General features: G+C 44.2%; 1 protein-coding gene across 3 annotated transcripts; it reads right to left on the reverse strand.

Annotated features, from left to right (window-relative positions):
• Window positions 1–373: 373 nt before the first annotated feature.
• Window positions 374–13033, reverse strand: LOC143123164 (uncharacterized). 3 transcript variants are annotated; one of them, XM_076284353.1, is made up of 10 exons: window positions 12661–13033; window positions 11656–12009; window positions 11504–11564; window positions 10968–11303; window positions 8484–10596; window positions 8130–8189; window positions 7243–7444; window positions 6718–6851; window positions 4275–4346; window positions 374–3826 (listed from the first exon to the last, which is right to left on the reverse strand). In XM_076284353.1, the coding sequence occupies exons 2-10, from the start codon at window positions 11998–12000 to the stop codon at window positions 3565–3567; spliced, it is 3585 nt and encodes a 1194-aa protein (XP_076140468.1). In that variant the 5' UTR covers window positions 12001–12009; window positions 12661–13033; the 3' UTR covers window positions 374–3564. The 3 variants fall into 3 exon arrangements, with proteins under 3 accessions (XP_076140468.1, XP_076140469.1, XP_076140470.1); XM_076284354.1 differs by having other exon boundaries at window positions 12541–13033; XM_076284355.1 differs by lacking the exon at window positions 8130–8189.
• Between the last annotated feature and the right edge of the window lie 212 nt (window positions 13034–13245).

Consider the following 13245-nt stretch of genomic DNA (forward strand, 5'->3'; position numbering starts at 1 on the left):
TCCAATTGTGTGCAGAGGCATTTTTTCCCCTGTGCCGGTTGAAACATGCCCCATAATCACATGCCATATCAGGCTATGAGGGCATTGCTCTAGTCTAGCCTACGAAACCTCAGGTGTAAACTCCTGAAAGCCCACTCCACAAAGAGCTTGGCTCACCCTTGGGTGGCCTGTAAAGGCGTTTCAATTAAAGACATTTGCTTAAGCTCGAGCTGGGCCTTCAAGTTCAGAATCCTTTCTTTTTGGAGTTGTATAGTCTACCCTCATAACTTAGCATAACATTTGTCTCTCATTTATCCATTTTTCAGTTAGATTACCTAACTAAGCATCAAGAAAAAACTCACTGTGAGAAGGAAAAAATGACACAAATCTAGGCAAATGTCAACACTATTTTTATTCATAAAATATATATTCAAATCAAAGTCACAACCATTTAACTTTACTTGTTTTAGTGTTGGTCTCTCAGTTGATAACCAAAATAAAAACTTTCACTGTGCATAATTTCTAATACTGTGAGGGAAATGAGAGTTAAGGATCAACAGAATTTAGGGATCAATGTCATTGTACTTCCCCCCCACCCCCTATCAAAAGAATGGGAATCCCAAAGTCACTTTTCACGACCAGTGTAGGCTATACAATACTTTCTGTTACAGCATAAAGGATTGGGGTGTTGGTGTGGCAAGGGGAAAAAGACATTCACATCACACACTGTGTACACAGGAGAAATAAAAATCACGTTTGCTAATAATCTTCCCCACACAGGGGGGCAGACAGTGAGACTACACTCTCAAAAGGATCTGGCTCTTTGGGGGAGGGTTAAGTGCAGGCCTTGGCCACAGTTACATAGTGACTACGGTTATAGGTCTAGACTACGAGGGAAAACAATAAAAATGGCAGTCCTTAAAGAGTGCTTATAAAATTAGAGAAATAAAAAAAGACACAGACAAAACATCCAAACAAAACATCAGAAATCTTCACATTTTAAGTGTATGATTTTGAGAACTGAAACTGCATTTGTTGTACTCTTAAAACATTATAACACAATGTGTGTGCCAATTAATTCCAGTATTTCATAAAAACGGGTTTAAAAATAAATGTACAAAGTCTTTTGGACAAACCTGTCTACTGGCAGCCACTTATGTGATCTGAGAAAAAAAAGAAGAAAAAAAAACACCACTAAGCTGTATATGTGATAAGCCATAGCTCATCTTAGCCTGTTCCAAGTATACTGAAAGTACACTGATTTTCTTTTAGTATACTTGATGAACATCATCCTTGTTGCCACATTCGCCTCCTTCAAAGAGCCAAATGAATCTTTACACAAGTAGTTCACCAGTTGAGCCACTTAGCAGCTTGAGGCAAAACTGAGGACAACAGATTTTTTTTTGCTGGCTTTAACATTTTTTTCCCCCAAAGAAGATGTTAATAATAAGAAATATCCCAAAAAGGTAAGCAGGTATTTGCCATTGGTCTGCCTAATAATGTAATACACCCAAGAACTATCTGTTACGGCCCCAGAGCAAAAGAGAGCTGTTTCTGAATGATAAAGAAAGCTGTGGATTCATAAATTACTATCTGTACGGACCATATTTATTGCACATATAAAACAAGGAGTTATCAATGCCTAGTAGGGATCTAGTAGCAGCCTCACATCTTCCTGCCTATAATGGCCTGAATCGGTACCCATATTAAAAAATGATCTAAAATGTTATAATTGATATCTAGCCTTATGTGTGTGTATATGTGTGTGTAATAATGACTGAGGGGCATAGCAGCTTTTATGGAATAAAGCAGGACATGAAAGGACATGCAACCAGGATGAGAAAACTGAAACAATTCCATGTTTCATCTTATACCACTGGAAACAGTGGGCAGAGGCAAAGTGAATAGGGAATAAATACTAACAACAGCCCACAGCCCTCCCTGGTCTTGTTTTGAAGAGGTATTTGAATTTCGGCAAAAGCAGGACCCCTCTCCGCCCCACCCACTCAAATTCATAGACGTAGAGAATAGTAAACCAGAACAAAAAACAATGTAGAAAAAAAATCCACACAAAAACAAACATTGCATACTTCACCAAACTAAAGCGGATTGTAAGAGAAAACAAAGCACCACAATAGAGCTGTATACATGGGGGCGAAATACTAGAAATACCAACAAAGTAAAGTCCAAACTCTGGAGAGGATACTGCTCTCAGAGCTTGATATTGTGAACGTGAGCACAGGTAGGTCCACAAACTGAGAGACATGATTTCTTCAGCATTTCTTAATGGAAATCACTATTCGTCAGCTATTCACTATTTCAATAGCAAAACATTAAAACCTAAATCAAGATTGCTGGGAAAAAAAGAAATACGCCACATTCCAAGTTAAACTGACAACATCTGAAACTGAATGAGTAACGAAACGTGTGTGCTAGCAGACCCCATCACCCAGCGGATGACAAATACTGACTCTGCAGCATGCAGAGTGTTGCCCTTAAGAGTTGTGACGAGAGGCCATCTTGGTGGCTCCATACATTTATGTATACTTGAAAGTCTAGTACTGGACACAGATTAATAAAATGTCTTTCCTTATATGGGAAACTGTATGGTCAGAGAGCCCTTGACTGAGCTTTCTTCATGATACAGAGTTATAAAAGGCGTACATTTAAGTCCTGTAATGGATGCCACAGACTAGATTCCCTTAAAATGCACAAACAAACAAACAAACACACACACACACACACTCTCACACAGAGAGAAAGGCAACAACCTATAGCAGCCAGGATGTAGAGTAAGAAAGGACTGAAGTAAACGACAAAAGAAATGACAGTGGTCTTCTAGGGTACAGTTTGTGGTATCAGGCAACATCTAGAAAAAGAACGTTTCCATGGAGCGGAACAATCCTTTTTTCTATAATAATAATAATAATACTTCTGATAAGACAATGCATGTCCTATCATAATCTATGAGAAAAGAGACAGGGGGATCAAATAGGCTAAGGTGTCATGGTCAAGGGGTGAAAGTGCTAAGGTTTTCCCTCATAGATGTGCTTGGGTTGCTTACACACATACAGGCTCTATTAGGTTCTATGAGAGAATGTGCATATTGGGTCTCTGTGTTGTGTCCGTGGGTGGGGCGGGCGGTTCTAGAGGTGTTTCCCTCTCATTCACAGTCATAATTGACTGATGTTCAGTTTAGCTTGGTTTCACTAAAGCGTGTGTGGTCTGTGGAGGTAGATCTTTATGTACCACCGACACACAATAGTCAAACCAGCAGCACAACAGACTATTGTCCTGTCTAACTGTTGGTTGATGAAAGGCTACTGTCGGTGTGGGTTTGATCCACACTTTTGGACGCTCTAGAGCAGAAAACATCTCCATTCTGGGGTGAACTGAGACAATGACCAGCCATGTTTGCCTGACCCTGTAAAAGGACCCAGCTATCAGTGACAGTATTGGCACTGTTATGTTATCATCGTCATACCTTTGGTACTGTCCAAACAGTTTAACACACATCTGAGAAAAGACTTCAAATGGGGACTTCAGATCATGATTAGGACTTTCACCCACTTATGTTACAAGTGCTTAGACCTCCAGGCCTTCGCGCGAGAAATAGTCCTCCAGCTCGCTCAGCCTCTCAATCAGCATGACATCAAGGTCAGTGTCGTCGCCTCGCCCTCTTCGGGCCCTTCCCTTTATGCGGATTGGGCCCACATTGGGCCTGGCCTTGCGCTTCCGCGGTAATGTGAAATCGGGAAAGTCCAACACACGCTTGCGCTTCTGGTGGCCAATGCACACCAGGGCCCCATTTTTCTCCTTTGGCTCCTCGAAGATCGTCTCAAGACTCCTGAGAGACAAAATTTTTTACAAAATCACTCAATAGTCGTTTTTACACTGAGATCGCGCAACATTCACAGGAAGAGGAGACGTCTTTATGCCTCATCGTGTGTCTAAAAAGGAGTTGAAAAATTGCCAGAAAAATGACCGCGACTGTTTACATACAAGCCGGCATATTGAGGAGCCAGGAGGCAGGACCAAATAGTCCGCCTCGGAGTAAAAGGGGCTCATGACTATGTAGACAAGTCATTTTATTTTCATGTCTATGCAGACAACATGAAAAAAACATATACATGCTTTTATCAAAAGTAACGTACAGTTCAGTTAAGGTATTCATTTTGACAATGTGGGTACCCTGGTTTACCATTTGATATCCAGGGACTAGAGCATGGTTTCAATTCACATTTTGAGTTTCATTAAACCCTATGGTTAACTCTGAGTAGAAATCACAGACTGACCTGTTGGGAGTTGGTGATTTATAGTTCTTGTTTGTGTATATCTCCTCAAGGCTGAATTCCTTTTTCTTCAATCTGATGGACAAAAACAATGATGACAACATGACAGCTGTCCAGACTAAATCTTTCAGCAAGTTAGATGAGGAATCAATAGGAACACTATGGTTCACAAAGATCTAGAATATCATAGAACTAGTGTTTCACCCATCTCTGGGTTCCCTCACACAGGGCTTCATCTAACCTCATGCCCTTGCCCTTGTATGGCTCACACTGGGCACCCCTCTGATGGCCTCTCAGCAAGCTATCCCACCTCTTGACAGCATGGATAGTGGATGGAGAGAGCAGTCACCCCAGCATTTAGCCTGGGTCTACAGAGTGGACTCATATGGCTCACACACTGGGCATGCCACACACTGGGCATGCCACCCATGGCCAACTCCAACTCACCACATACTGTACATTCAGGTGCAAGGCTGCAAGGTAACAGCTTTTTTCCTTTTGCTACATGATGTGGCACCGCTACTTGTGTTGCTACTTGTATATGTGGCACAGGGTATTGTACTAATATATTATTAGTTATTATTAGATACTGTAGGTGTGTACACTTAATATATATAAACTGTATCTATATATATATATATATATATATATAAGAACTCTGTTTGAACCTTTAAACTGCTTTAAACGTTCAGGTGGTCTTGTGCGTTCTATAGTGTCTATAGTTTGAAAGTATAGTATTAGGCAACTCATTCTTTCAGAATAAACCACATTTTTTAAATATGTCACCGGTGAAGTCAGAGGCAAGCTGCAGCTCAAATTCTCATATTTGAGAGCAATACAGTTGGTTTCTATTTGTCTTTGTACATACTGTAAATAGTAATTTACAGTAAGTACAAGTATAAGTAATACTTATACTGTAAATAAAACAAATATGGAGTTACTGAGTTTGTGACTTGTTTTTGTTTCAGTTGTGTATTTTAGCTAGGTTGTAGCCAGCTAGCTCGCAATGTTATATAACTGTGTAGCCTGGCTACATTATGTTAATGTTTACAGCAAGGCAGATGAATGAACAGAATAGTCAGAAAAATAACTGTATTAGGCTACCAAATAAACTCCCCCCAAAGTGAACTGGTAAAATGTAGCCAAGCCAGCTGCCATGACTCAGAACTCTATATGAGTTTTGAGATAACTTTTGCCCTCAAAGAACAATATAGCACCTTAATAATATTAATTTAATAATTGACCATTTTTATCAGCTTCCACTATTCCAAAGAGCAGCAACTGCCACTGGCAGTGCACTCATGTAGTGAATATATCAATATCAATAGAACTTTCAGATATCATAAAACAATACTGAATGTTTAACATTAACATTTCTAATGAAAGAGAATAACACAACTTGGTGTTAAAAAATAAAATACATTTTGAGGTGTTGTAAAACGCTCAGAGGAATAAAGGGAAAAGAAAAACATTCTGACATTGACACTACTAGTGCAAGAGAATAACACAATTTAGTGTTGAAAATACACTCACATGTCATAAAACAACACTTTTGAGAGTTAAAAATGTAAACTTGTAGTGCAGGGGAATAACATAAATTAGTGTTAAAAATACACTCATAAAATAACTCTGAATCCATGCATTAAATCTGGATTCATGATATCATGATTACAATTTCTAGCCTGGATGCCAGCCGAACTTAGCCCCACCCACAACATTTGAGGTCGGGAAGTTCGGTCTGGACTTTCCCGTTGTGGAGCAACTATACCCGAACCAGAGCGGTTCGGACCAGAAGAACTCTAAAATTGCAACTGTGTTTGACAGAGGACAGATGTAGGTATGGTACGATGTCTTTGTAAATTACATTTAATTACAAAGTATTTCATTCATCCTGGTTCTCCCTAACAAAACGCTGTTGCTAGAAGGTAGACACTTAGATTTCGGCATCGCATCTGTTGTAGAAGACAGTGCAATATCTTTAAAAAACGACCACAAAACAATGTTAAAGAAACACCAAAGAGTTTTTTGTACCTTAAAATAATGTTTCCAAAATTGTTTCAGTAGTTCATCAACTTGTAACAGGGTGAACGGCACTTCTGCATTCGCTCCGCAGCCCTCTATCGGCTATAACTGCACTATGTTTGCCAGATCGGGTAGCGGATCTGTAGTTCGATGAAATGAGACATAAGAAACTACAAATTTGACTTGCGTTTGATGTCGCAATACATTGTACTTTCATAAATCATGCAACATATTCTACCTTGTCTGTGGACATCGTTATTTGCAAAGCCGGTGCTGGATAAACAAATAGCGTGCGTGCGACAAAGGGAACGTTCTTTGGTGTTGCTTTAAGGCGATTATGGAGAAGAAGGATGATTTGGGTGTTCTTCCTACAGGATTCACCCTGTAGGAAGAACAATGTGGAATGTGTGAGGTAACAGCTCACCTCTTTGGTTTGGGAAGACCCATAGGGGTGAGGTTGTTGTCTGGCTTCGGGACAGTCTTGCGGATGCGTATCTGGGATACCCTCTTAGACCGCAGGCCTGGCTGAGCCCCAACGTTCCCATCATACAACCCCACCTTCAAGTGAAAACACCACATCAAAATTAGGACTATCCTATTCCACAGTGTCACCTTCTTGAACATGTTTCTTTTTAAATACACAAAAATGGCACTTCACTGAAACAGGTAAAAATGAAGACACCTTCATTTCCACCTACTCTATACATCTACAATCATTCATTTATTTCTGAAGACAAACTTTAAAAAATGTGTAGCACAATGCCTGGACAGTACTGTGAAAGTACAGTAGTGTGACCAAGTTACCAAAGAACTGAGCATTTTACCCTGGCATTGCTACGAGTAGATGTAACACTTCTTTCTTCTTTGCTAGACTTAGCAGAGCTAAGCAGAGCAGAGCAGATCTATACCCCATAACCCATAGCCTTGCATACGAATGCAAGTGACACACCTCTCTGGATGGCTTGTGGTTGTGCAGGCCTGGGTACTTGACGTTGGCACTAACTTTGGCAAAGTTGGGAACGGGCTCGGTGGGCGCGCTGTCCAGGCGGTGGGCCTTGGGGCTAGGGGAGTGGCGTGGTGGGATGTCCAGGCTCCGCTCAGGGGTGAGCCTGGCTTTGTTACGCCTCGGGGATGGAGATGAAGCAGGCCTTCTGTCCAGGAGATGCAAGCAGAGAAGAGCAATGAGGATGTGACCGACACCACATATCCATTTACATTGTGTCCATGCAAACAGACTGTGGTGAATTGATGCAAAATGCATTGAGAATATTAATTATGGAGTTGAAAATACACTTGTTTGCCAAAATTTGACATCAGAGACAATTTGTGTTGTCACTGATATTGACATTGTAGCCAATCACTCTTGCTGAGATTGACAGCAGGTTAAAGTGCATTTGTTCAAGTAGTCCCTGCCTTGACAGCGGAGAGCAGTAAGATTAGTTTGGGAGTGTGAGGACTTGTGTGCTGATGGAAATCCCTGGTTGACTGGATTTTCACTCACCTGTCAATCTATAACCTGTCAATAAATCTATTGATTTTGCTTCAGATTTCACGTTCTCATCACATCACTGTTTGGACTGATTTTGTCCACAACAGGACAAGCTTCTAAAAACCTAATAATAGTGTTCCAATTCATCTTCTGATTCTCTCCTAACTGAAGAATTTTACTTTTGTACTTTTTGACAGCATATGGCACATATTTCTATCAAGATATGTGCATAGACTACATTGTACCAGTATTTCAAATTCCAGTATTTGATCTCTACTCTTGCACTAAGGCAGGGAGGGACCCAGAGATTTGCATCAGATTACTGTGCGGCTGGGAGGTTTGCCCACCGTGCTGTGGCTCTCGTCCTGCGCGTAGACGTAGCCTCTTGACAGGATCGATGTGCATAGCTAGCAATGCAAAAAGAGGATCAGCAGGACAGAAAATAACTTCCTGTGACAACAGCAATGAATGAGTAATCATACCCATTATAATATAGTTCTTATCAAGCCTCAATCGCTCAATAGATGCTTATACTTACATAGCAAGCATAAATATATCAAAAAAGATAACTTGGTCATATACTTATGTACAGAAACCTAAATAAATATATTTATCATTAAAATGGCCTTTGCCTAAAAAGTCTATTTAGGAAATAATGCTTTTAACTTTCCTTTTTTGGGGGTATCAATGTGCAATCTCACCTGTGGTCATTGCTAAGACCAGGCGGGGCTGAGTAGTCAGCGAGTGGTCTGAGGGGAGGGTACTTGTCCCGGTACAGGGCGATGCGGCTGACAATGGTGGTGACCGCGGCCGGTGAGAGCTGCATGAAGGCCGAGAGGCGCCTGTGCCTGATCCAGAGGCGGAAGTGTCCCGGGGAGGAGATGGCCAGCACCGTCTGAATGCCGCCCTTTGCAAAGCCCCCCTGGCTGAGCAGGGACGGGGGCGACTGAGCAGCCGTGCGGAAGAGCTGCGACAGGCTCGGCTGGTGGCACGCGTTGGCGCTCCCCAGGAGGAGCTGGTTCGAGGAGGAGATGGTGCTCCGGCCGAGCGTGGTGACCGTGCTGGGCTTCAGACCGCGGCCCGTCACGCTGGTGGCCAGCGGCGGCGAGAGCGAGTCGCTGAGGCTGACCAGGGGCTGCAGCTGGCAGAGCGGGTTGGTCCCATGGTCAGGGAGCCCAGCCCGCTTGAGCAGGGAGCGTCGGCGCGAGGACGGCTCCTTGTCCCAGTGGTTCTTCAGCTTGGAGCTCAGCGAGCGCTGCAGATTGGCAAACCGGCAGAACCCGCTCGAACTGGCCGAGAGCAGAGTCTCGTCTGAGGAGCAGTCACCGGACACCAGCCGGCTGGCCGTGTCTGACAACTGATCCAAGACCGTCTGGCTGTCCCCAGATTTAGCCTTAATCCCAAGGAACAGGGGCTTCGAGGAGCCGTTTTTGGGCGTGGACAGTTTATGGTGGGCGTTCAGAACACTGGTCGAGTGAAATGGTAACAGAGTCTGTTTCGTACCTCTGTTACCAAGCTTGGCCTCCACACACAGAGAGACTGAGTGACTATTTAAAGTGCGTTGGGGGACCGGGGCAACAGCAGTTCCAGTCAGCCCTCGAATTGGGGATTTCAATTCAATATAAGAAACTGTAGGCGATTTGGGGCTGTCATTATCATTATTTACGGTTAAGGACAGGGAATCTACAGCAGCATCAACAACCTGCTTGCGCTGTTCAGCCCCTGAGCTTTGCATTCTGCCTGAGGAGCCCTCGAGACGAGGCTGTCCATCGCACCGCCCGCTGGAGTCCGCCTCTCGCCTCTGGGGTCCTTTTTGTTGAGTGGAGGAGTCGTGCGAAGTAGACGACGAAGAAGAAGAAGAAGAAGAAGAAGAAGAAGAAGAAGAAGTAACGGCAGTAGTGGGAAACAAACTCGTCTTCTCAGTCTTTCTCTGTCTCTTTTTGCGCTCGGGTTTCTCTACCTCCACTGAGGAGTCACAGTGAGACTTGGGGCTAGGAATTGAGGCTGGCTTGAATGACCTAGACCCCTGGGATGGTTGTGCTTTCGTCTGCCCAAACGGCAACGCGTGCTTGGCCCTGCTTTCCCCAATGACTGTGATGGAATGCACTGACGTAGGGGGTCCGCCTATCGGGCTCAGTTTGATAGGTTGCTGGACCGCACAGAGGAGACCCTCCCTCCTGTCCAACCTCCGCTCGTCTCCTGACTTCTCTGCGGGGATTTGGACACTGATGGAAGGCACCTGAAGTGGCGTGGCGATGCGTAAACTATGAGAATCCACGCCAGGCTGCTTGATGCCACACTTCTCGGGCGCTTTGCTCTCCATGCCTTCGGAAGTCTGTGACGTGGACAATAGTGAGCGCTGAGGTCCCCAGCCAGTGCTGCTGTCAGTGCTGGCCAGAACAGTGTCCACTAACAGGCTCAGGGCATTCTGCCCGTTCTCCACTTCCAGCTCCGTGTCGGCGTCTTCAAAGTCTGACACTGGGGAATAGTTGCCCTGTAGGCATCGCTCTGGCTGGCCTCCAAGAGACAAAGAGCCTCCCAGAGGGGATACTCCAAGAGACGGTGGTGCTGCCGCCATCCCCAACCCTAGGCTACAAAAATTGTCTTTGCCTAGGCTCTGCACACTTGAGTGTTGTCTCCGCTGGACAGGGCTGAGGCTGGTGGGGGACAAGATGGCTGCCTTCCATGAGCACACTGGCTCTGAAGTCTTTTCAGTCTTTTCGGGTGGAGGCACCTGACAAACAGGATGGGGCCTTTGAGGAAAGCTCCTGGTCATTGTTAAATCCTCTTCTTTCACCATGGGTTGATATCTCCCTGCAATTCACGACACATTTTAAAAATGTGATTTCAGTTACAGTTATTACAATGTTGGTACCATTTGAAATCATTCAGCTATCTGGAACTTTCTACCCGTTACTGCTTGACCATACGTGGAACAGATGTTAATTTTCTTTCCATGAGAAACCATCAAGGCTATTTATTTTTATAGAATTGAAATACACTTCACCCTTTCTCTACATAACTGTTCATGCACAGTCAAGCTGTTCAAGCAGTCAAAGTAAAATCTCGTCACACAACTCAATACATATAAGTGACAACAGCATTAGAATATACTACACAAGATCCAACTATAAGGCAGGTCATTTGCCTGGCTAAACTACCCTTCTGACAGAAAACCATCTTACCATGTCTAGGAGATAGTGCCAGGGCCATTGGAGGGGGACTGAGCGGCGAAGTGGAGCCTGGACCTCTTCCGAGCTGCCCGAGCCTGCTGTGAAGCAGCGCCAGGCTGCTGCCGTGTCCGGTGCTCTGCTCACACAGCTGGTCCATGCGGTGTTCGAGGACCTCCAGACGCTGGCTCAGGGAGCCCAGCGCGCCCGACAGCAGGCTCTTCATCTCGGTCTGGTGGGCCTTCAGGAACCGCTCCAAGGCACCAAGCTGCTCGCCTGCGGAACCCGTCTGGGGAGCTGGGGGGCATGGGGGAGAGGGGTTCCAAACGGGTGGACCTTGTGGCGTGCCCTCTGTGTCAGAATGAAAACAGAAGGTGAGTAACTGATCGAATGTTGACGTTACCAAGCTAGACTCAAAAGACTTTACCAAGCTAGACTGAAAAGGTCTCACAGTTAATTAATATGATTTATTTTTTAGGACAATTTACAACTGCACCATGTATTGAAATAAAGACTACGCATAACTTGGTGGGAAAAAGTCCTTCCATTACCTTCTTCAGTAAAACTGGCCTGTGATCTACTTTTGCCGACCTGTCTATAAGTGACAAAAACCTGCAAGAGACGAGGAAACGCTGAAAATGAAACAGCAATCCTGCACAGACCATATATGTAAAGATTATTTCCTTCACACTCAATTCCTTACCCTGGAATCTGGTTCCCTTTCTGTTTGTCTCCCAGGAGGTCTGTTGGCATCCACGCTGCTGCCACTCATGCAATCACCCTTTCCGCTGTGGCTCACCTGCGGGGAAACACAGTGCTTCTTCGGAGAGAACATGGCTTTGTGGCCCTGCCCTCCCTCTACTACCTGCAGGCAGGGCTTAGCCTCCAGATTCCAGTGCAACTCGGCTGCTTTGGATTTCCCATCCGCGCCCACTTCCCTGCGGGCCACAGCCAATCGTTCTTGGCAGAGGGGAGGACCTGCCGGACACTGTCCAGAGGTGGAGACGGGCCCCGGCTGAGGGGCCCTGGGGTCAGTGGACAGCATCATATCCACCGACTATTGGAGAGGAGTAAATACAAAATTTAACTCAACTCAAAATGGACCTGCAAGTAAAATACATCACTGTAAACAAGGAACTGACGAATGAGCTTCGATTGGACATCTCACCTTGTTAAATTGTTGTGGTACTATCATTACCCCATGCAATAAATTATTTGTGACATTAGGGAAGGCTTGGATTCAACAGAGCGTCATATAATCAAGCACACTTCAAAGCTGCCGACGTGCGATGACAACAAAACCAACCCCAAATATAACCCCATCTAAACAAATAGTCTACATAAGACGATCGAATAACACCAATAACTATTCTTCCACTGTATTCTTTCTAGACACCATCGACGTTATGAAATAAGGGATTAAATCATTAGAATAAAGTAGCCTATTCCACGTGCGCAAGCAAGCCACCTATTTTTGACTACTGGGCATTTTGGTTTTACGCAAATAGCGAAAAATGAAAACACCGGCTGTTTAGATTTCTATTACCGCAGCCTTACAAGGCTAATACAATGGAGTTGTATTGCTTACCTAAATGTTGTGTCGTGTGTGTTGTGCAGAAACGGGGCGTAGAGGAAGGCCACTACAAATACCCTGTCGAGAACTTAACGTTCTTTCGCCGGTAATTTAAATGAAAACAGGACTGTTTACCTGAACACGCAGTCCCGTCCACCGCTGTTACCTCAACAGCAAGCTGGATAAGGGAATGTCGGTATTCGTTCAAAGTGTAATTTCTTGCAACTCCATCCCGATGTCCCGTCAGAAGAGAGAAATTCTATCTAAAAGCTTACTGAGGTTGCTTCCGGCGCAGACACACCATCCATGACCCAGATTGAAAAGGAGTTGGAATATGAAAGGAGTAAAACAAGTCCGAAACCAAGGCAGTGGATGTCATATTATGAAATACAATGTTTTAAGGACTAATTAAGAAAAACAATTGCGCAGCCAAACTGTTTATACTTCACAGCAAACAAACAAACTAGCTAGCTTAGTGACGACAAGTATTGTATGCTATGTGTGCACGGCATCTGCTTCCGTTCTGTATTGCAGGGGAGTGACTGATCTTACCATTGGCTCCACTGAAGTTATACCACTATTCCATTGGTGAATTTGCGTGCAGCATTATGGGAAATCTAACGATACATTGAAGTATGATTGCCATCTACAATGTAGCGTAGTGGAATAAGGCTTATAATGCCGATTAAAAATTGGACACAAAAGAGCCAAATGTGACTT

The sequence above is a fragment of the Alosa pseudoharengus genome, unplaced genomic scaffold (assembly GCF_046254945.1).
Source record: "Alosa pseudoharengus isolate Yale_2024_CS ecotype anadromous, Long Island Sound unplaced genomic scaffold, YU_APseudo_1.1 YU_APseudo_1.1_scf_14, whole genome shotgun sequence".
In the NCBI taxonomy this organism is placed as follows: domain Eukaryota; kingdom Metazoa; phylum Chordata; class Actinopteri; order Clupeiformes; family Clupeidae; genus Alosa; species Alosa pseudoharengus.